Source organism: Oryzias melastigma, linkage group LG9, assembly GCF_002922805.2.
Source record: "Oryzias melastigma strain HK-1 linkage group LG9, ASM292280v2, whole genome shotgun sequence".
Taxonomy (NCBI): Eukaryota; Metazoa; Chordata; class Actinopteri; order Beloniformes; family Adrianichthyidae; genus Oryzias; species Oryzias melastigma.
This window is the reverse complement of record NC_050520.1, coordinates 27,471,342-27,495,718: the sequence shown is the minus strand read 5'-3', so window position 1 is coordinate 27,495,718 and position 24,377 is coordinate 27,471,342. Positions and strand designations below refer to the sequence as shown.

Sequence of the window (24,377 nt, the reverse complement as noted above, 5' to 3'; positions counted from 1 at the left end):
GTGTTGGCCGCCTTTGAAAAAGCACAAACTGGAGAATGGATCTTGGTTTACAAATTGCCTTCGTGCTTTATTGAAGTCAGAGACATTTATGGTTGTTGATGGCCGTTTTAAAGCCTCTCATTATCCCGCACAGAGTAGATGTGCGCTCAATTACTATAGAATGTTTTTCCCAAACATTTTTGTATTAAGAGCCTCCACTGAGGGGATGTTTTGTTGGTCCGAGTTGGTCTACATTCCCAAGAAGACTTTTCCTTAGAAAAATCTACCGACCTAACACATCAAAAAAGCCCCAAAATGTGCTTTTTGTCAAAAAAGTCACTCATTTGACGATTTTTTTGCATAAATACATGAGCATTTTACTTCTCACTCAGGCAGTTTTCACTTTTGGATGCTTGAATAGACGGGAATGTCCTGTCCTGTCTGACGCAGTGTCATTGGAAAAGCAATTACTCCCCTCCTGTTTTGCCTGTCTCTGTGGAAATGAAACACATGCAACGAGGAAGGGAGAGAAAAAGTGGGGTTTGCAACACAAGCTCGAATACGTCCAGTCAAACAACCAGCTTTAACCATTTATAATATATAGCCACTCATGGAATGAAGTCAGGCTTCTGGCAAGTGAGCTGCAATTACTCCTTCAAGTCTCCAAGGCAGCTCATTGTGGTAAACGGAGGAGTTGCCTTTTCTGATAGGTCTGATTGACAGGAGCATATATACCAATTAGCCGGGGCACTTGACAATAGCAGTATCATCTGGCTGCAGGCATCAAATGAAAGGTTTTGGCTTCTTCAGTGATGAGCTGCTGTCTTTCCTAGTTTGTTGAGAATAAAAAACATTCTCTAGAATGCAAAGACTCGGTCTGTTGTGGAGGTGAGGAGACCTGGAGGAGAGAATCAAGTAAATGATTGGGCTGCTGTTGTTTTAGAGAATGAGTCCAGAAAAATTTCAATGAAAGAAAAAAACGATAAAAGACGTTCTGTTGGTTTTAGTGTGAACTACGGCTACAAACAACAATTATGTTGACCAATATACATAAAATTGTCTTTATTTTGGATTATTCACAGCCGTCAGGAAGATACTATTTCTTTAATTAGATGCATTGAGGCCCAGATTTAACCAGCCCTCAGATGTTGAGAGTTTGGGGAGTCTCCTAAATCTCCTACTTTGGTCAGTTTGATATGTTTTATCAGTTTTAAGTTGAATATTCTTCCTGACACTGGTTTGCCCTGTAATGGCTGCATTTAACTTTTTTTGTCTTTTATCTATTTGCCCATCTATCAGTCCATCCTTATGTTTTTTTTATTATTATTATTAGTAGGAGTAGTAGTAGGAGGAGTAGGATTAGTATTGTGTGGTATGTTGTGTGTTTTTCATTTAATATTTTTCTTTCTTCAGTTAATTATAGATTTTTGCAGGCCATCACATTTGGGGAATGAGTAACAGGATTTAGGGGGCATTGACCCCCCTCACTCATGCCTATATCTGGCCTTGGAGGCAGATAATCAGTTCTAGCAACACAAGTATTATTGTATTATTACAGTATATGTCATTAATTAATACACTTTTCAATAATTTTGGAACCAAAGCTATTGCAGTTCAACAAAAAATGTATTTTCTCAGAGTCCAGCAACAAAACAGTCGGTGGAGTATGTTGTGTTGACATTGTAATGCGCATTTGAACTTAAGAGATTTTGATTTTAGGATGGTAACCATATCTCACAAAAATCTGGTTTATAAAGGAAATGCCTTTGGTTGATGGTCTTAGATAAACATATGTTGGGATTTTTTATTTTATTTTATTTAATTTATCCACTCAGACACCCTTCAACTGTCAGGTTTTCAAAGTTGTCCCTCCAACGTTGAGGATTCTCCATTCATCCATTTTTTTTTTTTTTTTTACATCTGCTTATTTCTATTCGGATTCACGAGTCTACTTGCTACCATTGAGCAAAAGGTGGGGTACACTGTGGACGACTTGCTGGTCCATCGCAGGGCTACACAACCACTTCAAAATCACACATAAGAGACAATTTAGAATCCCAAATGAACCTGTTATGGAGGTTTTTAGAGTGTGGGAGGAAGCTTGAAGGAAAACCCACACATGCACGAGGAGAACATGCAAACTCCACACAGTAAAGTCCCAGCTGAGATTTGAACCAGAGCCTTCTCACTGTGAAATTGTTGAACACCCCCTAAATGTAGGATCTTTTATTTCCTGAAACAACAAGCAAGTGACACCTAGTCGTGGCTTACAATCTTAATGTTTCTACTCTACTATGAGTCTTTCTGAAAACGAATGTTCAGGAACAAACTCATTTAAGACAAAGGCTGTAGCAACACATGCTCTGAGACGAAGAATATAGCAGCTTTTTAGAGTCAGTACAAGAATGGATCCATATTTAATTGTTTCTAGATACATTTCTGAATGTTGGATATGAGTCACAAAGTTTTGCAGTAATCATAAGTACTTCCGGTTGATGATTTGCTGTGTTGATTGAATGCTCAAAGCCATGAGCATCATGTTGTTTAACATTACCTTTTTAGTATTTTTAGTTTTATTATTTTACATGCAAATAAATTTAGTTTAGATTCTGCGGAACACTGTAACACATGTTTCAATTTATAAGCTTTTTCTAACACTTTATGTTGCCTGTTTTTTTTTTTTGTTTTTTTTTTAAGTGACATGTAAGCCGATCCACAGCTGAAAATATTGAGATTCCAGCTCTATTTTGGGCATGAGAAGCAGCAGCACCAATGACATGTTAAGAGCTGCCGACATAATGAAGGGATTGAAGCATAATTACAGTTTACACAAACACATTATCTTCTGTAAAATGTAATAAGTAACCCCTTTCCTTCAGAATCCATCTCTGTTTCCCAACACTCCAATGATCAGTCGGTGTTTGAGCTCAAGGACTGCTGCTCCAACAATGACATTTAATAACCTCATATGAAATTATTCCAGACATAATGAAACTTTTTTGTAACCACCTGGGTTGGGTTTGGGGGTCTGTGGTCTTAATATGAGAGGAGAAAAGAACTAATAAAAGTCTTGCAGTCGCAGCAGCAGCAACACGAGTGACACAAAATTACATCTGACTCTTTCTACACAAGGAGAGTTATTAGAATGATGACAGTCAGCTGTGACATTAGATTTCTACTAAACACATATACCAACCACGTGTATTTTTTAGAGTATTCTTCTTTTCTATGCCTCATTGTTGATAGACTTTTCTTGTATTCCATCCATCCATGTTCTAAAATCCTCTTTGGGGGTCACAGGGTTGCTGGAGCCTATCCCAGCTACTGATAAAAAAATGTATTCTTAATTTAAACATTCGTAACAATGATGTTAAAATTTTTGAATACATAATAAAAGAAAAAAACATTTAATTAATACTGTAAATATGCATTTAGTCACATTTTTAGATGTTTTTCATGAATATTAAATGATTTCAACAAAAAGCAGATATAGTTCTTCACTGGGATCTCCCTGCTGGTTTGATCAGCATTACACAAGTAGATTACTTTAGTCTACTCTGACTTCAAGTTACTTACTCCAGTTACTTTTTGCAGTCCTGAAGTGTGAAGTGAAGGCCTACCTCCAAACAATCATAAACTCTGTTTTGCAGCTGAAAGGCTTCAAAACGCAAAATTAAAACTAAGTCAAATCAGAATTTGAGGGGAGAAAAAAATACTGCAAAGTGCTACATGAATATGTATTGTAGATATTTTTAAGTTTAAGCAACGATTTCACCCGGATTTTTTTATAATGACTGCAAGAAAAATGCTAAAAGTGCAGTCACCACAGGTCTCCTCAGATGTTTCAACGGAAACTTTACTGGATAAAAGGACAAAGTGGAGTGATGATTAAGAAGAAAAAGATGAAAATTTGAGTGGCTTTTGTTCCACATAGATGTTAGCGATTATGTTCCTCTAAAGTCCCACAACGTTCATCTTTTGATCCATTTACAAAAAGTTCCCGGTGGTCTTTTAGTTATGATTATGCTGTTTTTAGCCAAAATGCAACTTTGAGTTATTTATTTTAGTCTTCCATCATTAGAAAAATGCAACAAGAAAATGTTAAAAGCAGTTTTCATCTGAGTGGGTCTTTAATTATTATAAAATCCTTGAATAAAGTTGTCCAGCTTGGCATTCACATTAGAGTTTCATATGAAGCCAATAACTTTACCCAAGAGCTTCCTGTGTTTTTGGGCTCTGCTTTTATACTTTCAGGATCTTGCACTATAGCGCCCACTCACTACTGTTTATTTATTTAGTTTGTCTGTAACATCAAACTTAGCTAATCAATACCTCCTTAAAAATCATAAATCCTGCAACACCAAATATATTTTTTTCTCAGATAGAGTAAACAGGCCCACACTGGCGGGTCACAGCTGTTCATTCATTCCCACATCCTTCTTCTTTCATCATTACATCCACTTCAGTACACTGAGGTTTTTCATCACACATATTTATTCATGACTTTTCATCTCTGAGTGGGTGTCGGTCACGCAGCTATCTAAACACCAATATTTCTGAAAGAATACTCCAACAGATGAAACATGTTGTCTAGTTATTATGACTTTTTTTAACCGATTGTCTTTAGTTTTTGGGTTTTCAACCTAAATTTTGTGTTCATCAAATGCTAAAAATGAAATACATCATCGTTCTTAATGAAACAATCCTTGTACCTAAAAATCAATAACAATTTCTTGTCCAAAAAAGTGTTTTAATTGACCAGCAGCGGCAGAAAAGTCAGTTCTGAGGCAATTATAGTGTTATTAATGAATTTAAAATTCGTTTTTCATTTAACTGCACAGAAAAGAGAGAAAAAAGTTTACTTTTCTTTATTTTGTTGTCTTCCATCTTTTTTATTTGTTAACTGCTCCTTCTTCGAGTTCTCCTGGAAAGTTGTTTGTTGCTCAGAAAGAACATAATGCGGTCGAGAAAATCCCTTCCTAATAGCTGCATTTCCAACCATATCACACAGATTTCTCTGGCACATCTTTGTTTGCAGTTTTTCTCTTTGGCGTCTGTGTTTTCAGCACAAAGAAACCCTCGCATTATGGCTGCGACGACATGCGCCGCTCAGAGAGTGGCAGTCGGGCTGGAATTAGATTCCTCCTGCAGGCTGCGGCGCTCTGCAGTGAGAACAGTCACCTTGAAAAAGGACGTGAGCCTCGTTATGAGTGGCAGCCATCTGTGGACAGCAGCCATTCTGGCACTTCCCAAATCGACAGCATGTCCAAGTCTGTCAAACTGCAAATGACAGTCGGCGCTCGCCAAATGTGAGTCCTTTCCAGCAAACCGAGTCACTACAAAGATGAGACGCAGTCTAAACCCCCCCAAAGGACCCTAATTTTACACCCTTGCAACAGTAAGAGGATAACTGTGGAGAATTACCATCACAGAGATACCATAATGCCTCACATGGCAGCTTTCACACAGGCCAGATTTCCTTCTGTAAAAATAAACTGCCAATCCCAATTTAGCATGTTCTTGTAGCATTATTCTAATGATGGAGGACATATATAATGAACATTAAACTTATATTGGGTTTCTGAGTTTTTCTAAATTCAAATCATGTGAATCAGGAGAGAAAAAATGAAATGGGCAGAGCTCAAACTCCTGCTCTGCTCCATTCTGATGCATCCACTTGTAGGTGTTTAGATCCATATTTTATATCTCCTTAATAATAGATGCGTTTTTAGAGACAGTCGTCTATTGGAGACTGGCATTAATTCCATCTCAGACAGAAGAGAAATGGTTAATGAGATTGTTTTGCTATGAAATTTGATCACTAAATTCAGACAACACTAGATGAACATTTCAGGATTTATGGAAATGATGGAGACATTGTTCTAATTGTAAATGTTTCTGTTCTCTTTGCAGCATCATCAATCGCATATCTAAAATCCTCTTTGCTGTCTTGCTCAACAGACATGCAGCTTTCTGTCTTTGCTCAATAATCCATATTCAAACCAATTCTTTTAAACTATCACTTGCTTTCTTTGCATCTCCACCAGGAAATCATTTGCTTGTGTCTGCAGTCGTTTTCTCAGTATCAGCTATCTGCTCGCACCATTCTTAGATACCTATATAGGATCCACGGCAAAATGTGGTGCAGATTCCTCACCAGAACGTTCTTTGGCGTATGCCACTGCACAAAGTTTATTAATCACTGCATCGAATGAGTGTTTCTTTACCATCACTACACAACTCAAATACCAGAGAAACTGGGCGTCTGCAGGACTCTGGACGTTGGGCATGTCTTAAAGGAGCCCGACCACTATTAGAGACCAGAATCTAATGCCTGGTTTCTAACGGATGCGGAAGCTGCAAAGCGGTGTGCAGGCGGAGTGCGTGTGGTATCCGCTTAACCTCCAGTGCACATCAAACACGTATTTTCCTGCGATGGTCGACAGGTGCTTCTGCTCAGCTGTGGTTAGTTAGAGCTTTTTACTGCCATCATCAGACACTCAAAACCTCACAGCCTCCGCTCTATGGTCAGCCATTGGTTTGTAAGTGTATATGTGTGACTTCCCATTTGTATCCAAACACATTGACATTTATTTCTTGTTATCCTTGCCTGTGCGTACATGCGTGCATGTGACATGGCCAGCATGTGATCAAAAACTTTTTTCCATCCCGGGCCAAACACCTAACAACATTTGTGACGTCTTCCTTTAAAAACAGAGTCTCCCTACTGGGAGTAAGGTGAACTACTGTCACACATATGGTTCCTGTAATCTGTTTAGATCCAAAAACATGATCGCATTTGTCAATTGCGGGATTTTATTGTGAAAATTTGGTTACGTTTTGAAAATTAACAACATTTTCAGGTGTGTTGTGGTGTGACATCCTGCCAGAACTGATGTGGATCATTTGCGGCTCGAGCAAAAAATAGACCAGACGCAGAAGTGATCGCTGCGAGCCGCGAGCCGGCCGCAAGGGACGTCTTGTGTGAACTACACTATAGGTGTAGGTGTGCGGTGTGAACCAGATGTTAATCAACGAACACCTATTAGACCCGGCGTTTACTGGAGATCAGCATTTATTAGAGAGTACTTCTACCATTGGAAGATATATGATGAACTTCTTCATTTTCCTCATCCAAGTAGGATACTGGCTCAAAACTTTATGGCTGGATAGTAATATTGCTCGCCATTTTTGTTCCATGTTAGATTAGGGTGGTGAGGGTTATAAGCTAGCGGGAGAGAGTGTAAACAAAGTGATGTTGGGAAATAAAGGCAGGCTTACTCCACGCCAAATGGTCTCATCCACAACTCAGAGGCAAATTTCTAATGAACCCCTGCCGCTCTGCAGAAACTATGTCCGAGAAAATGATACATTTTTTTTCTTTTCTTGCTAAAAACATCATAATTGTAATTGAAAGACCACTGGGAACACTTTGAATGCTTCTTGTCCAAGCATAACTTTTGCTTTTATGACCATTCTTTAATCTTTATCCCAACATCCCACTTGTAGGACTGATCATTTCTACAGATACAACACCCGTGGAACTATCTAGTTCTCCATCAATAAAGAGTGCATCACAGTTACAATAGCAATGAAAATTGATCAGGCAGTCGTCCTTTAAGTGCATCCATTATTTAGTCACTGAATCTGTCTATTCAGGCTTGATGTGCTCAGCTTTACTTACTGTATGGCTCCGCCTGTACATCCCCATCTGAGTGTCTGCTCAGAGGAAGAGACACACAGGAAAACAAACGAGCACTAAAAGACTGTTCAGGTATCGCATGAGGATTTAGCAGCAGTGGCGACGGCACTAACTTACAATGAACATATGGGAAATTAGAGCAACTCTGCATGTGCTTTCTGGTCTGTTGGGATTTATCTTGGGTGTGCAATCGACTTCTAAAACATGCTCATGATTTGCATTTATGCATCACTGTGTTCAGTTCATAAATAATTCATAACTCACGATGTCTTGTTGTCTCTTCAGGTCTATCTGATTGAGGCGATATCTATGATTTACAGCACACAGACTGAGAGTGGGAAGCATACTTCATGTTTACTGTTCAGCAGTAACAGGCAGCATACTGCATAGGAAGAATGACATCCTGACTGAAAGCACACACCAAAGCGTACGGTGCCACTTTGGTTCAGTACCGGAGGGATTCATAAATAGACTGGCCTTGTCATTTCACATTATTGATGGGGACTTACTTAAAATAATTCCTCTTTCAGGATTGATTGAAGATACTTTCTACCTAATTTGAGGAAATTGTGACAAGATGATTAACAGAGTTTCATATGAATTCTGCTTTCCACATCAGAACAATTGAATCACACAGAGATGCCATCTTTGAGGACGGCAACATTACCAGGAAATGTACTGAGACTTGACAAGAAGACTGGCTCAACCTATTCATTATCCGAGCATTAGTTAACCCGATCACGTCACTGTCTCCGCTGAATGTCCAAGACTGTGGCTAAAATCTAGAAATGATCTGACAAGGCCAAAGTGTTTGAAGAGTGCTGTGTTGCACTGCACCACCAAATTGGCAGGCATATCAAAGATGAAGAGCAGTGACTGGAATTAGCTTTAGAAAGGAAGTTAAAAGAGCCTCAGCTTCAATCTCTCACTAAACACCCAGAATGCCATAGATGTCTGAGCAGCAGAGGCACGAAGAAAACGTGTGAGATGACGGTGGAAGCCGTTCAGCCTCGCAACTGAGGACAGAGACCGCAGTAACTCACCTCATCGCACTGGACTTTAGAGGACAAGGAAGGAATGTAGTGTTGTTATTTACTTCTCAGTTGTTCATTGAATTGTTGTTGTTCATTCCTGGTCGTGGACTGCAGTTCTGCTTCATCTGGACTATGGACTTAATCATCACTCGTCCCTCAGCTCTATATAAATGAACTCTACTCATATATGCAGTTTTAGCAGCTAACTTTTCTTTAACCGTTCTGGTATCGCCTGTCCGTCCTGGGATGGGATCTCTCCCTCATGTGGGAATCCCTAAGGTTTCTTCTTTTTTTCCTGACTCAGGTTTTTTTAGGAGTTTTTCCTTACCGCGAGGGAGGGTCTAAGGACAGGGATGACCGTTCTTTATAGTCTGTTTAGTTTTTACCTATTGTGCATATTTTATGACTCCATCTGTGCATCTGTAAAAACTACAGGCATGAAGCCCAATGAGGCAAATTGAATTTGTGATATTGGGCTATATAAATAAAATTGAATTGAAATTGAATTGAATGGTCAGAAAAACTTAACAATTGTAGATATATTTGATATGAAATGGTATAAAACATCTCACCCCACCTGTCCCCCACTCCTATCTGGCTGAACTCTATTGAAATACGTAGTTTTGCAGTTAGATAAGCTAATTCTTCTTTAAAAGTCCAGGTAAATCACCTGTCCGTCGTAGGAGAGGATCTCTCCTTCATGTGGGCATCCCTAAGGTTTCTTCTTTTTTTCTGGATTTTTTTTAGGAGTTTTTCCTTACCGGGAAGGAGGGTCTAAGGCAGGGGTCTGCAAACTTCAACTCGTAAAGATCCGTTTGGGTTGATTTCTCACTGACTAAAACCCAGTAGGAGCCACAAAGTATTTCTTCATCACCCTTTACAAACATAAGACTGATTGTATTTGTATTTATGCTATCATTACTACTGTGATTAACATACATGAACTGTTGTTCATTTTGCATGAAAAAACCACAAATATTAAAATAGAATAGCCTTTTTTAACTTTTCCTTTCAAAATAAAAGACACCCTCTCACATATGATCGCCTCAATACAGTAAAAGTAGTAGAAGTGAGTGAAATATCAGCAGCGGTTAAACAAAAATAGTTAATTTTACTGTTGTTGGTGCATCTCTACCAGAAATGTAAGTCTAACAAACCAAGATGACATCCGAGCTAATTAAGTTACCTTATTTTTTCAAAAGTGGGTAATTCACTTAATAATGTGGTGAAGTCCATTGATTTTTTTTCTAGTACAGGACAGGACTCACAAAAAATGTCTTTCTAAAATGTAAAAAATTAACAAGAATGTTTGCATTTGGCTCAATAAACCCTTTTTCAGTTTGCCATCATAATTGTCACAAATATCACTAAATTCTAATATTTTTTTAACAGCTCTGACAGCATTTGGTGGCCCACTAAACTTATTAAAATGGGATTTTTTTTTCACTGCCAACAAAGAACTGAGACCTTTTGGCACATAATCTTACACAAAGCCTGCCCTGGAGTATAGAAAGTGCAGGAGGGGGAGTTTTTCAATTAAAAACTGGTGTGAAAAATTCCCATGATGCAACTGAGTGAACACAACTTCTTATCTCATGAGGGCACAGCAAAAGAGTGTTCGACTTTCTTTCTCTGAGGCAGTTGAGAAAATGTTCCACATTTAGTCAAAGAAAGTACTGTAGGTCTATTGTCACTAGTTACTTTAATGTAAAATCTTTAAAAATCCAGTTCTGTGAAATAAACAAAAATAAATATATAGCTTTGGTTTTTGTTTGATGACCAACTTGCACATATGATGATGTTTAAGGCGTTGTTATCTATGTAGGCTGCTGTTTCAAATGAACTGTTGAAAAAGTCCTCACCATGTGTACTCAAGCAGAGCGTCAGAATGAATGCATGAGCACAGCCCATTCCAAATCCATCAGTCACACTTCTTGATTTGTTCCAGCTTTGAAATGTTGTTTACCAGCAAATTGACTCAGTTATGGAATATCATCAAGATGAAATTCTCTGCTTACTGGGATTTCATCTTGATGTTATAAAACAAAGTCAGTCTTTTTTTTTTTTTTTTTTTACCCTTTTTTCAGACTATCGGGATTGTCATAAATCATCTCATGAGTCACAAATGGGATTCGGCAGAAGCGCATCCTGACCCAACCCTCTGCTTTCACCAGTCACAAGCAACTGGCAGTCCTTTGTGGTCTCCCATCTGACTGAGGGGGACCTGGAGGCAGACAAGATGGCGGCTAAAAATCATTAGCCGGAAGGGAGTCCAGAACCGGAATTTCACCTCACACACGATTTTGGTCAAAAAAGACTTTTGTATTTGGTTAATAACCACTAATATAATTGGAGATCCTAACAGTTTTTTTGCATTTTAAAGTTTGAACTTTTAACTCCTGAGGTATCTCTGTTAAAACCTACAATGCTCTTTAACATACCGTAACTCCTTACATGGTCAATGTGAATTGGCCTAGCTACAAAGAAAAGCGGCTTTTCATCGATATGCAACACATTATTATATAAAGTGTTTTAATCCGGTTCAAAGACGCTTTTCTGCGCCTCAGAATAAACTGATCCAGTTTGATTGTATGAAGGGTTAAAGCTAACTGCAGTCAAACATCAATACTAGTCTGGAGCTAAAGCACCGATGTAAAGACCTTAACAGTTTTACAAATCTGAACTAAGAGTGGCTACAATTCTAAAATCCTGTGGAATTCTTGCTAATGATTTTCAGCCGCCATCTTGTCTGCAACCAGGTCCTCTGGATCTGACTCACATATTTACTAGATCAGGGCTGTTCCGGGTTGCATGAGTGCATATAATCAAATCAAGTTGTAAGTGAGCGTTTCCATTGTGTGTTGGGCCATCACGGCGTATGCGGGTTATAGACCGATGACATAGCTGTGCGTCATAACGGTGCGACTACAACGGTTAAAAGCTGAATGCAAAGACTCTAATATGCTCTACAAAAAGATTACGCGTGACAAAGAAGAAGACAACCGAAAAGAGGACAAAAACTTTCAGCTTGGATTTTGAGTCAGGAAAAGGACTGGTCAGACACTTACTGTTGTCATAATACCTTTCCACCAATCAATGGATTTCATCGTGTGACAAAGGAAGCTCCGCCCAAACTAGTCTGTTCCATTTTTCTATGAACCTACAACCAATAGGGGAACAACAACCGGACTAATTGGTCCATTTTTTAATGGAAACGCTCGAAATATTGTACTGGTCCCGTCCAGTCTGATCTGGACCACTCGGTGGAAACGAGGCATAACCCAGATATGTTGACTTTGGGAGTGGGGTCATCTGGACCCCACAAGACAGTGCTGAACTTTTTCTTTTCAAAGATTTTTCATTTTCACATGGTTTCCATGACAGACATGAAATCCTGTCAACCTTCATCTACATTTGTCATAGGATGGATAACACGTCAATGTAAGGCTTGGGTCATCTGGACCCCATAAGAGAGCACGAGGGACAAGAGAACTGCAAGAATAAGTGACAAAGTGGCAACACTCCCTATTAATTTTCCTCAAATGTCAGTTGAATCCAACCTCCAGCAGAACATATTCAGATAGTGTCCTTATAGGAAGAAACAAACGAGGATTTGGTTATTCAAAATACATTTTCCAAGAACATAAAGTCCCTCTTAAGGATATGCTTATTTGTTCCTGGTTTGAATAAAGGAAACAACAATACTGGTGCAAATAAACACTTTAAGGAACACAAAAACTCCAGCAACTGAACCATGTTCTTCTTCAGAGAAAATGTTCCAGCTTCTGCCTCCAGATCTGAGCCATCTTGGATTCTCAGGCTTGTCGTAGAAAGGTTTGCTGCATCAGTCACACACTGGGAGTATAACTAAGGACAGCAGGGATGAACTCTGGCCGACCTCAGACTGCTGCAATACTCATCTGGGCAAATCCGGAGCTTTTGTTTGTCACTCAAGTATGGTTTCTATCTGTCCGTCAGTGATGTCAGCTGTCATGTCAGCATGAATGATCTCAGCACAACCTCCAATCATCCCAGCCTGGGCTTCACCTCCCTTTGCCCTCCTTTGCATTTCCACCACAATTTGAAGAATTTTTAGCAAGTAAAATCATTCATTTTTCTGTCTGGACAAGGCTTTTGCATACTGGTGAAGAGGATTGCCGTGATGCTTTGTGGATGATTGAACACCATTGAAAATATTTGATATCTTTTCACTATTGTTTAATGTATGCCGAGTCAGGTGTGTGCAGATTAGAAACAGACGGGGGATTTTCTGTGTGCACATCTTGTCCAGTTTCACTGTATGTTTTTCCCCTCTGGAAGTGAAATATTTTCTACCTCAGACTGAGAGTGTAAGAAAAGAATTCCTTTTTCCTGATAAAATTTTAAAATGTTCTGTTTTTCACAAAGTTGTTGTTTAATTCAACAAGTCATGGAAGCGGGTGGATACAGGCTGTCTGCAGGCAAAAAACGGATGAACTTGTAGGAGACACGCAGGTGGTCCACATGAAATATCAAGGTCGCTCCGAGAGGCCGTAGAGTGAAAATATTCATGCACTTTTTTTTTTTTACGGGGATGCTGTAGAAGACAGGTTGAAATGAAATGTTAAACAACATGTGAGGGTGAAGTAGGAGTGTTTTGTTCAGACACTGAGTGCAGATTTGAGTTAAACTCAATATAACCGTTGATGTAGTTTTTCAAAATAAAAGACTGAACTTAGATGAGACAAGCAGCGGTCTGTAGGGGGTCAGAACTCACACCTTACTAGTGGCTAGAGCAGGGGTCTGCAACCTTTAACACTTACAGAGCCATTCGAGTCAATTTTTCACAGAGCAAAACCCAACAGGAGCTTCAAAGTCTCACTTCGTCCTTTAGAAAAATAACACACACATCTGTATTTATGTCATGGTTGCCATTATGATAAATTTAATTTTTTCTTCAGTTTTGTTGTCAAGGGTTATGTTGGGGTGGGTTGAGGGAGAACTGAAGAAGGGAGGGGTACTTATTTTGTGTAAATGTCCTATTTTCTTTATGTATTTGCTTTTATGTTAATCGCTTTGAGTTTCATAAGAATCAAAGAAACACAAAAAAATAAAGTTTGAAGTTTGAAAATGATCAGTTGGGGTAACCCAAAACGTCAAAATGTGACGACTTGAGAATAAGAATGGGTTGTTTTTTTACATATTGATTGAGCAGTGAAAGTATAATGTGTAACCTGAGAATGTGTTGTTGTGAGAATGCTCCCATAGAGCAGCACATGCAAACGCTGAGTGTTTCTGGACAGGGCTTTGTGGAAGCTGCTGATGGGAGCCTGTTTATTGCTGCTAATAGCTGTTGTGCTGATGTTTCCTGCTGCCTTATGGAGCTTATTAGGCAAATGGTGCAGCTGCAGTTAACTAACTGCATGTATAGAGATAATTAAATTAGATTAGCTATTACATTACCACTACATCAAAGATCTCTGTTTAAGTGTTTCCACTTAATGATGGAGGCGGCAATTTCCTGAAGGGTCAGCTCCTAATGGATTGCTCCAAAATGCAGTCCTAAGGACCTGTGTGTGGGATGTCAGGGGAGAAGCTGTGTTAAAGCGCTTCTATTTGTTTTTTTGTCATGAGAAAGTGTTAGGCACATTGTTTCACACAATACAATACAACCTGTGGGATCTGTTTAATTATGAAGCAAAAATATCAAATTAGTTTTCTGTGTTCTTTTCATTTTTAATGATATTTACATGCAGAATGTAGTAGTACAGTTTAAAAAATGACAAGATGAAATTAATAAATTCAAAATAAATATTTAGCAAAAGTGCTTCAATGCAGGTGTACTTAATTTTTCTTGTTTATTTATAGTGACAAATTACTGTTTTATTGTATTTTTTTATAGGATTTAGAATGAAGTGATCAGTCTTTTACATCATTTAGCAGTCTGCAGACCTGAAGAAAACCTGATACATTTTATTTTTCCTGAATAATCCACTATATAAATCCTTATATTTATTTAAATTTAGAAAAGAGAAGCAGAATAAGTACGAATATTTTCTCTTTCGAGTTTTCAGATGTATTACTCTTCTCATTTTTGCTATTTTTTTACTCAAATGTTTAGTAACAACTCCAGCTTAAAGAAAATAGTAAAAAATGTATATTGCCTCATTAGATCCAGGTGGACCTTCTGGTATGAAGTTTTGGTTCAGCTGCCAGAAACTAGTAAAAAATACAATCCGCATATAAACCTTGAGGCATATGTGTAACAGACTAACAATGCTCATATAAGCAGATTTGCAACTTTTCTTGTATCTTGAATTTACTTTTTTTGGCTTATTCTAAAGAAGTGACTTATTTACATGCTAAAATGTATGATTGAATAGAAAAAATAACTTTAAGCCCTGTAAAGACCTTTGTATCTTATTTGATACAAACATTAATGCGACTCTTATCTCATTAACATGATTCAAGCTTCTCTTAAAAAGCTCATTTTAACTCGGTCCATGTTTTCTGTCCTGTAGTTCATCATCATTCCACTAGGGGCAGTAGAAGGACTTTTCCTGCTCATTTCAAAATCTCTGCTTCCATGAAATCTTAAAAACACTTTTAGCTAAATTTCAAAACTTTATGATGACATTAACACATCTATTGTTATATATACATTTTGAATGGCTACTCTTTGTGTTTAAAGAATACTAAATTAGTTACTTAATAATTTATAATATAGATGCAACAATGTTTCAAATGTGTGGATCAAATTTGAGACGGTGGCTAAATGAGGGGCCTTTTTCATAAACACATCTTTATATGTTGAACTAACATTGTTGTTAACAAAAACTTACCCAATAACCGATCAGGTCATAATTGATGCTGTTTATGTCTCATAAAAAACATATTTTATTTTTTCTGTGGATTTCATTAAATGATTCAAAAAGCACTTCAACTTCAGAAAATGGGTATTGTTTGTCAAATATTTGATGGGCTTTACAAGGTTAAGACATCTTTATTGTGCTTTTTAACTCTAGTTGATCAAAGTGCTTTAAAATGCATACATTTTTCGGTCTTATACCTTCTCTTTTACTCTATGAAATCATCAATGATGTCCACATTTTAAAGACCCACTCTGACAAAAAATGTTGGTGTTTTTAGCATGTTTTTGTTGTGATGAAGGACATATATAAATAAAATTTAGCTCAACATTCTGTTTCTGAGTTTTTCCTAACCAGACTCATTGTAAATCCGGAGCAGATGAAAAATTAGAAATAGAAAAATCTTTAAAGTGTAACATAGAAGTTTTGTACAACAAGCAATAAGCCTCAAGATCTATGTACATCTTTGTTTTACGTATCTGAGCTGAGATCTGGTTCCAAACTTTTATTGTCGGCCATTTTTGTTGCTCTGCTAATGCTAGTTTGGTGATGTGAGGGGGCTGTAAGACACTGGGAGAGTGTATAAACCGCGGGAAGGGGAATGGGGTGTGGTTGTTAGTCCTGTCCACAACTCTGGTAGATTTGTAATGAACTTACGTCACTCTGGAGAAACTATATCCTAGAAAACAACACAAGATTTTTTTTTATTTATTTTTTTTTTAAATTTTGACTAGAAATTGGATATTCACAATTAAAAGAGCTCTGGAAATACCTTTACCATACAACAAAAGATGATCAGAGTGGAACCTTAACTTGTCTGGCAAAAACAACATAAGAAAATGGCTTGTGAGTCTAGAATCAACATTGAGAGAGTAAAGTGGAGCCTAGAGAGTTCAAATCTCAACCCTAACTGTTCAGAAAGGATTTGACACACTGGTTTATATGTTGGCTACAACTTAATTGAAAAAAAAAATAAAATCATGAAGAAATCAAAAAGAAAGAAATCTACTGTCAGTTTCAAATCTGGATTATGCAATAGGCTTCTGCCTGATGGAGGAGGGAATTTCTGTTTTGCCACCTGTTTTTCAGTCACTGTAAATACAAAAATGCCCATTGCTGCAATCCATCAGGTCTCCAAGTACACGTCCATGAGCAGTTAAAGCTCCATCCTGCAGTCTCATTATCGATTTGACACTAAAAAGATGGAGAAAGAAACCAGAGAGAGACAGCATTGTGAAGAGGAATCCATGTTTCCTAAAGGTGATCTGAGAGATCTGGAGGGAATAGAGATTTATACATTTATATTATGGTCACACCCACACAAAAGCACTAATCCTGTAGGCTGTTAGGAAAAAGAACACTTTTGTCACGAGTATTTTTAATGCAGGTCAGGCTAAGTCAGAGGAATAAAAGTGTTTTTAGGGCCGGGTTATTAAAGCTGATCGACAAAAAAAGATGAGGGTTAATCTGTCAGTGTTCAGGTCGAATATTTTATTATATTTTTTTATACTGCTTATACAGAAGAGGCTTTTAGGATAAGAGCAAAGAGAAGGATTGCATTAAATGTGTTTATTAACACAAAATTAGACTCAAGTTATGATTCCCCCTCAAGCATTACAAAAACATGTAAATTAACTGAGACTTAATCGTATCTCATTTATGCAGATTTGGCAACGCGGCTCAAGGAAATTTGATTCCAGCATGTTGTCTGCTTACAATTGATACAATTCATGTCACTGTCTTTACAAGAGTCTGGCTTATCGGAACAATACAGGTCACCAAGTGGAGACAACTTCAAATCTATTCATGTTTCGAATGTTCTTCTGTGGTGCCATTGCAAAATAAATTAATATTTTTGTAAGAATTTAACACAGATTATGTTGCAAAATTGTGGTTTTTCGAAATGTAAAATAGAGAAAATATGTGAAATGCTTTACGAAAGGCTAAAATATTTCAATAAGTGCGTCTGAGCACAACCTTAAAAACAAAAACTTAAAAATGACAGGCGGAAACATGACTGGACTAAATCTTAACTGCAGGAATTTGGCGTGAAACAAACTAAACTTGAATTTACTGATTGCTGTGGTGACATCAAACTGGCTGTGAGCTTGAAATAATGCAAAATGAAAAAAAGGTTGAGTAAACACTTTCTGAAGAGAAAATCTGCACTTACAATTCCCTCCAGAATGACTTTTAAATAAAAAAAAACATGTCAGAAATTCAGTTGTCCCTCCTTGCATCACGGTTCAGCCTTCGAAGTCTTGCTGTTTGAAATTATCAGTAATATTTGACATGTTTTTCTTTTTTTGGTGATTTATTTACAGGAGTTTTACAGTTTCAAAACAGAAACAGTCTACTTCACAGATTTCACCTACTGCATCGTGGGTTATTTTTCGAATTCAACCTCTGCGATAAATGAGGGACCACTGTACTGCTAGAAGTACATCATTAAATAGTACATTTGGAATTAAGTGCAACTTTAAGTAGTTGTGGCATTTATTGTTACCATTATTTTTCCTATATTTTTTCTTCCTAAAAAAAGAAGTATTTCAATCTTAATCTTAAAGTGTAATATTTTATTTTTTTAGTGGGATAAACCATGTAGCACTTTCTAGGATATCCATTTTAGTAATTTGGTTTATTCATGAAGCACCAATTTAAAACAAAAGTTATTACAAGGTGCCAAAATAAAACCAGAAACATCAAACAAAGCAACATCCAAATTACTCTGTGGAATGCTCAACTGTCCACAAGATTACCTGGATGTTTTTAGAGTTATGCTCAATATTAAACAGGCACTAAGAGGCTTTTTTTTTATTTTGAAAACATTCTTCCAGTCAGGATTTTGGTGAGCACACCAACAAACAGGATGGGGAATAACTGCCTTATGTCAAACGCCACGTTTCACCTCTGCTCTTCATGCCACAAAAAAGTGGGAAAAAAAGTTTTTTTCTGTATTATTTGCTATCTGTGTAACCCAACGTTGAAATTTCAAGTTCAGGACGGAGTTAATGGATGGTGATGCTGGCGAGGCATTGTGGCAGTTGTCATTAGGAGACTGTGGGTGGCAGTTTGAGCAGCTCAGAGAACATTAGCGTCAGCTGTAGCATTCTGGTGACATTTGTCTAGAACTGCTGCTCCATTTTTCCACATTGATGCATTGATTTGATTTTTTTCCATGTAGAAAAAAATGTAGAAGATTTTAAGTCTGTAGGAGAAGGATTTTTTCATTTCTGCAGCCTCCATTGACTGATGGCTGAGTTATCATTGCATTTATCTTTTTCAAAATCTTAGAAAGTGATATCAATCAGCCAGTCAGTCAACCAACATACCAACCAACCAAACCATCAAATCAAAGTAAACCAAACCAATCCAAATCAAGTCAAACCAAACCCAACCCAACCAAACCAGTCAAATCAAATCAAGCCAAATCAAATCAAATCAAAGCAAAGCAAATCAAATCAAATCAAACCCAAACCAACCAAACAAAAGCAGACCTCATAAAATCAAACTAAACCAATTCAAACCAAACCCAAGCAAACCAAACCAATCAAAATCAATTTAAATCACATCAAGCCAAATACAATCTAATCCAATTCAAATCAAATCAAACCCAACCAAATCAAATTAAATCAAGCAAATCACTTTATTGAAAAAGCACCTTTCATCAACATGCTGTAGAACCCCAGAGGCTCGACTTCGGTTAAAACAATAAAAGTCATAAAACACATATGAATATCAAATGTGTTTCATTTAAACTCCAGCCCACAAACCAATAGATGTCTTTAACATTTAATCCCAGTCTTCATTTGATTTGTTACCATTTTCTCTCTCTGTCTGCTGTGCAGGTGTGGCAGTGTGGAGGGAGCATGGAGGTCCTGCCGTGTGCCAGAGTTGCCCACATCGAGCGCACCAAGAAACCCTACAACAACGACATCGATTACTATGCCAAACGCAATGCTTTGCGGGCCGCCGAGGTGTGGATGGATGAATACAAATCCCACGTCTACATGGCCTGGAACATTCCCATCAATGTAAGACTCTCCCCCTGTCATAGATCGCTCCCTCTTTCAATCCCAGAGCTCTTTTTACTCCCACGTCTCGCTTGCTCATTCAGACTCCCGGCCCAGGTCTCCAGAGACACCAGTTGAAATGAATTCAAAATTCCGATTTCATTTCACTTGACCTTCACAACGGGAACAGGCGGAGCGAGGCAGAGCTACATTCCGAATACGACAGATGAGGGATGTGATGGAAGCTGCCCTCCTGTCTAATCAAGATTTCCATCCACATCAGTTTAAATTAATTGCTTTCAAGGGTCTTTTGAGATGGGATGCAAAATAGTAAACAGCTGCTTTCATTATTAGAGAGTTTAATATTGATCCTAATTGCCTCCTCAGCCATGCAGATTGAAATGATTATCAATGAACGGTATCAATAAATGCCTCAGAAGGATTTCTTTAAGTGCACTGATACTTCCAGCAAGATATTAATCGAGGTGCTGATAGTCTGTGACCGAGAGATCGCCGCACTGGAACCCAAACAGACAGAGCTCCTCTATAGATCCCTGCTTGAGTGTTATTACTAACACAGCAGCACGACGTGTTATTACCTCAGATGTCCTGTGGCACAGAGGTATTTTCTGTACAGTTAAGACCAAACAGCACTAATCCCGTTCAAACCCACACGTACACACACTGACTCATCCCCGGTATTGTCTACGGCACCTGCTGAGAGCACAATTGCTCTGGATTGAGACGGCTTTATGATTCACCGTGGCGGGCAGCAGCGCCCAACACGGATGCAAAACAACATCGCAGCGAAATTAGATGTGTTTTTCTGCTTGCTTTATGTGAACCGAACAAAAGAAGTGGATTTGTCTGTCTTGCACACCTTTTGTGTATCGACAAGTGGAGCAATGTTCTTTAGATCTGCATGCAGTGTGTGTTGGAGCTCGGACTGCATGGGGCGATTTGTATGTTTGCAGATTTCTCTTTCAAAGATGCTTCCACAGACCACTATGGCTTTCCGTAACTTGACACTGCAACCAGTGTGAGAGCTGTTTGCTTTTGTATTTCTGCTGTACACACAACTACGATGTACTACATTCTGTAGGACCTAAAATGTTTTGCATGTTTTTTTGTCTTTGACTCTTTACAAATTTGGCTAATGGAAATGCAAAATTTTGAAAAAACTCACATTTATTGAAAAACAATCGGCACTGAGAGCAGGAAGTGGTTTTGAGGCGTATTGAAATGGACTTATTTTGCAAAACTACGATTGAAACACTTTTGTCGAGTTAAATTAGTCACATGGCCAACAACCAGACACTACCTTTAAGCCTCTTTTCCACTGAACGCTACAGTCTGGTATTTTGAGCAGTTCCATTGTAAAATGGACCCATTAAACAGTTCTGACCCGTACTTCTTGAAGGCCCCATTGGTTGTAGATCCATAGAAAAATAGAACGGGACGGTTGGGGTGGAGCTGTTACGTCCTGTTGCTAAACCTCTTTCCATCCCGTCAGTCTACTCACCTGGCAGGTGTGGCCAATGTTCCTTGATTGGCACCTGCTGGCTATTTAAGACAGAGAAGGCCACACCAAGAGAGGCAGGGAGCAGGGCAGCAGGCAGCTGGATTTAGGTTTTGTTTGGTCTTTTTCCCTTTTTTTTCCTCAGCAGTCTTACACTGTTGGCTTTTGTTATTTTAGTTTATGGTTGGACCTTGGTAGTCTTGATTTGCGGGCTTTGTTTATTTGTTTTTTTTTTTTTTAGGTAGTTTTGGTTAGGCAGTGCTTAGCAGAGACCTGCTGACTCTGAAGGTCAACATGGATGGGTCGGCAGTCTCCCTGACTTATTTTAATGTTTGGCTTAGGTTCCTTTTACTCATACTGGTGTCCAGTTTTTATGTTGTCCCTTTTGTATTTATTCCCCTGGACTTGAGTCAGGTGTGCCTGTTGAGGATGTAACAGGTTGCAACCCGTTGATTGACAGAAAAAGCACCAATATAGCGCTAAGCTAGCATTTCCATTTTTCTCTTTGCAGCTGTATTTTTCTTAGCCGCCGCAATCTTCTTTCAAACAACAATAAATCCTGTTATACGTGATGTACAAATAGGGAAGCAATAAAAAGACAAGCTAGTGGATGACCTCCATTGTTGTTGCTTTTCTAGTTGTCGCACTACGATGTAGCAATGACACGCTAGCGGTCTACGCTACGTGTGTGCCGTGAAAACAAACCGCTCAGTTGAAGCAAAGCTCCGTGGAAATGAGGTTTTAGCTGCCTTGTTTAGTGCCTTCGGCCACAAGAGGTTCAACAGGATCACAGTTCATCAAAAGTTGATTGTGTCATGCGGAATTGTTAGATCTACTTCTCCTCTGTAAAATCTCCAAGCACTATTTCCCCAAATCGCTTTATCCGTAGCCGCCCCCACGTAGCTTGCTGCTCCATGGCCTGACTAAGACGCTAATGTCTCCTTTGATAGATGACGACTAGCACTAGTGCTGTGGCAGAAATTTGAATGTATCTGCTGTAAATCAAAGTATCGTTCACATCTGTGGCTGTGTTTTGAGTGATTTATAGAGTCCCTCAGTTTTTGTTTATTCGTAGTAATTATGATTTAATGCAGGGGTCCCCAAACTACGGTCCGTGAGCCGATTCCGGCCCTTCTCCACATTAGGCCCGGCCCTCCAAACACTATCAAAGATGCATATATAATTTTTTTTTCTCAATCTGGCCGATCAAGACCTACATAGAATGTGACTTTTGATTCCACCCTTCTGCAGTCTGAACTGTGACGGGAGAGGATAGACTATTTATTGGTTTTTATTTTTTGTTTTTATGTTTTAGTATTATTTTTTTCTGTGAAGATTACAGAAATTAATCATTTAAAATTTGCATATTTCCGGCTTTCTGTTAGCTTTTTCTGTTAGCCTATAAACTGACCCCAGACCCACAACAGAGAAGAAAACAGATATGTGGCCCTCACAAGGAAAAGTTTAGGGACCCCTGAATTAATGGAAACAGTGTGATTGTGAAATTGTGTTTTTTATTTTTTTTTTTTTTTACATTTCAATAAAGTTTTGCACATGTGTGTAATGGAAACACAGCTATTGTCAGTGTAGACCTTAGACCAGGCATGTTCAAAGTCCGTCCATGAGCCAAATGCGGCCCATCTATCAAATATCCACAGGCCCTCTGGCTCCGTTAATAAATTCAATGATCCCAGCGTTTTCTAAAAACTGTTGGCTCAATTTCTGTGTGGTTGGCTACATTTTAAGCCTTTGCAAACCTGTGGCACTACTGTCGTGCGAATCATCCGTGACCCTTTCTTGCTCATTTCTAAAATGTCAACTGTAAATAAAAAAAGAAAAGTTGACAGTGAAGGCTGCTGCTTTCAGGATAAATAGAAATTTTAATATTTTTGTCAGTGACACCGCCTTGCACCAGGCCCCCGCCTTACCGAAGCAACAAATAAAAAGTCTTGTACTTAACCTTGATATAGACATTCAAAGCTGCTCAGTAAAATATAAAGTTTAAATCAGTGAACTATCCCGACAAGGATTGCAAAGCGCAGGACTTCCATTATTTTTTCCTTGTAGTTCCTGGCCAATCACAAAAGAGATCTTTAGTCATGTGCTTTTGTTTACAGACTTTGTTTCTAAAGAGCAATGTCCCATTGATGGTAGTCTAATACAGACCAAATGTAAGATTAGGTTTCAATCCGGACCATCGATCTGGACTTTTCCAGTCCGAGTTTATTTCAAAGACTGTCAGGTCAAATGGTTTTCACCTCACCTAATCTGGCTCTCTCTGTAAAAAGTTTGGACATCCCTGCCTGAGGCAGTTTGGCTGTGAAACATTCCCAACTCAATCTGGTACACCTATTCGTGTCAGCAACACTTGTGTCTGCTCTCCATATATTTCCAGAGTAAATGCAACACTCTCCTCCATTTGTTTCCCCTCCCTCTCTCTCTTTCTTCTTTATTTTGTTCTCTTTGCAAACAGAACCCAGGTGTTGATTTTGGAGATGTCTCTGAGCGCCTGGCCCTGAGGAAAAGACTGCAGTGCCGCAGCTTCCGTTGGTACCTCGAACACGTCTACCCAGAGATGCGAGTCTACAACAACACCATCACCTACGGCGAGGTGGGACATGCTGAGATTTGAAATAAATTGCAAATTGCCTTACCGCATACTGTTTGATGGAAAAGGCAAAATGGAAGACTTTTTTTTAAGTGGAAGTTTATTGATTCAGAGAAAAATAAATACAAATTCTAACTTGCTGATTCATTATTATAAATAACTATAGTGATCCTGTTTCTCTTTATTATTCCTTAATTTTATTTTATTCTTCTGTACGTTTTTTGATTTGTAAAAAGTCAGTCACACTTTCAGCAATTTCTGCAGTCTTGGTATCAAAACGTTCAGCTCGTTCAGGACATTCATGCCTGTACTTTTAGTATCCGTACATTTTACAGTTTTTAAGATTTTATGCAATTTGTGCGATTTTTTTAGCCCCATTGAAAAAGAATGGAGATTTTCAAATGTATGCAATTAAAAGATTTGCCATACATGCATTTACTTTTACTCATGCAATTTTTAAATTTAACGCAATTATTGAAATTTTCACGTAATTCTTCAAATATTTGTGCACTTTCTACATATTATGCAAGTTAGGCATCAAAATGTTCAGTATGTCAAGGACATTAATGTTACTGATGTTTTTGAGACAAATTTTGACTTTTACTAATATTTTAGCAACATGCCAACATTTTTTTTTTGGCTAATTTGGCACACTGAGGTTTTTTTTTTTTTTT

The 24,377-nt window shown here is 38.2% G+C and overlaps 1 protein-coding gene across 1 annotated transcript in view; it reads left to right on the top strand.

Moving 5' to 3' along the window:
* The window catches only part of galnt9 (polypeptide N-acetylgalactosaminyltransferase 9), a 107,145-nt gene that overhangs the window by 74,275 nt on the left and 8,493 nt on the right, over nt 1-24,377 (top strand). Inside the window, exons 7-8 of the mRNA XM_024275857.1 lie at nt 19,412-19,597; nt 23,569-23,706. Coding sequence (XP_024131625.1) covers nt 19,412-19,597; nt 23,569-23,706 — 324 coding nt within the window. The remainder of the gene's footprint in view (nt 1-19,411; nt 19,598-23,568; nt 23,707-24,377) is intronic.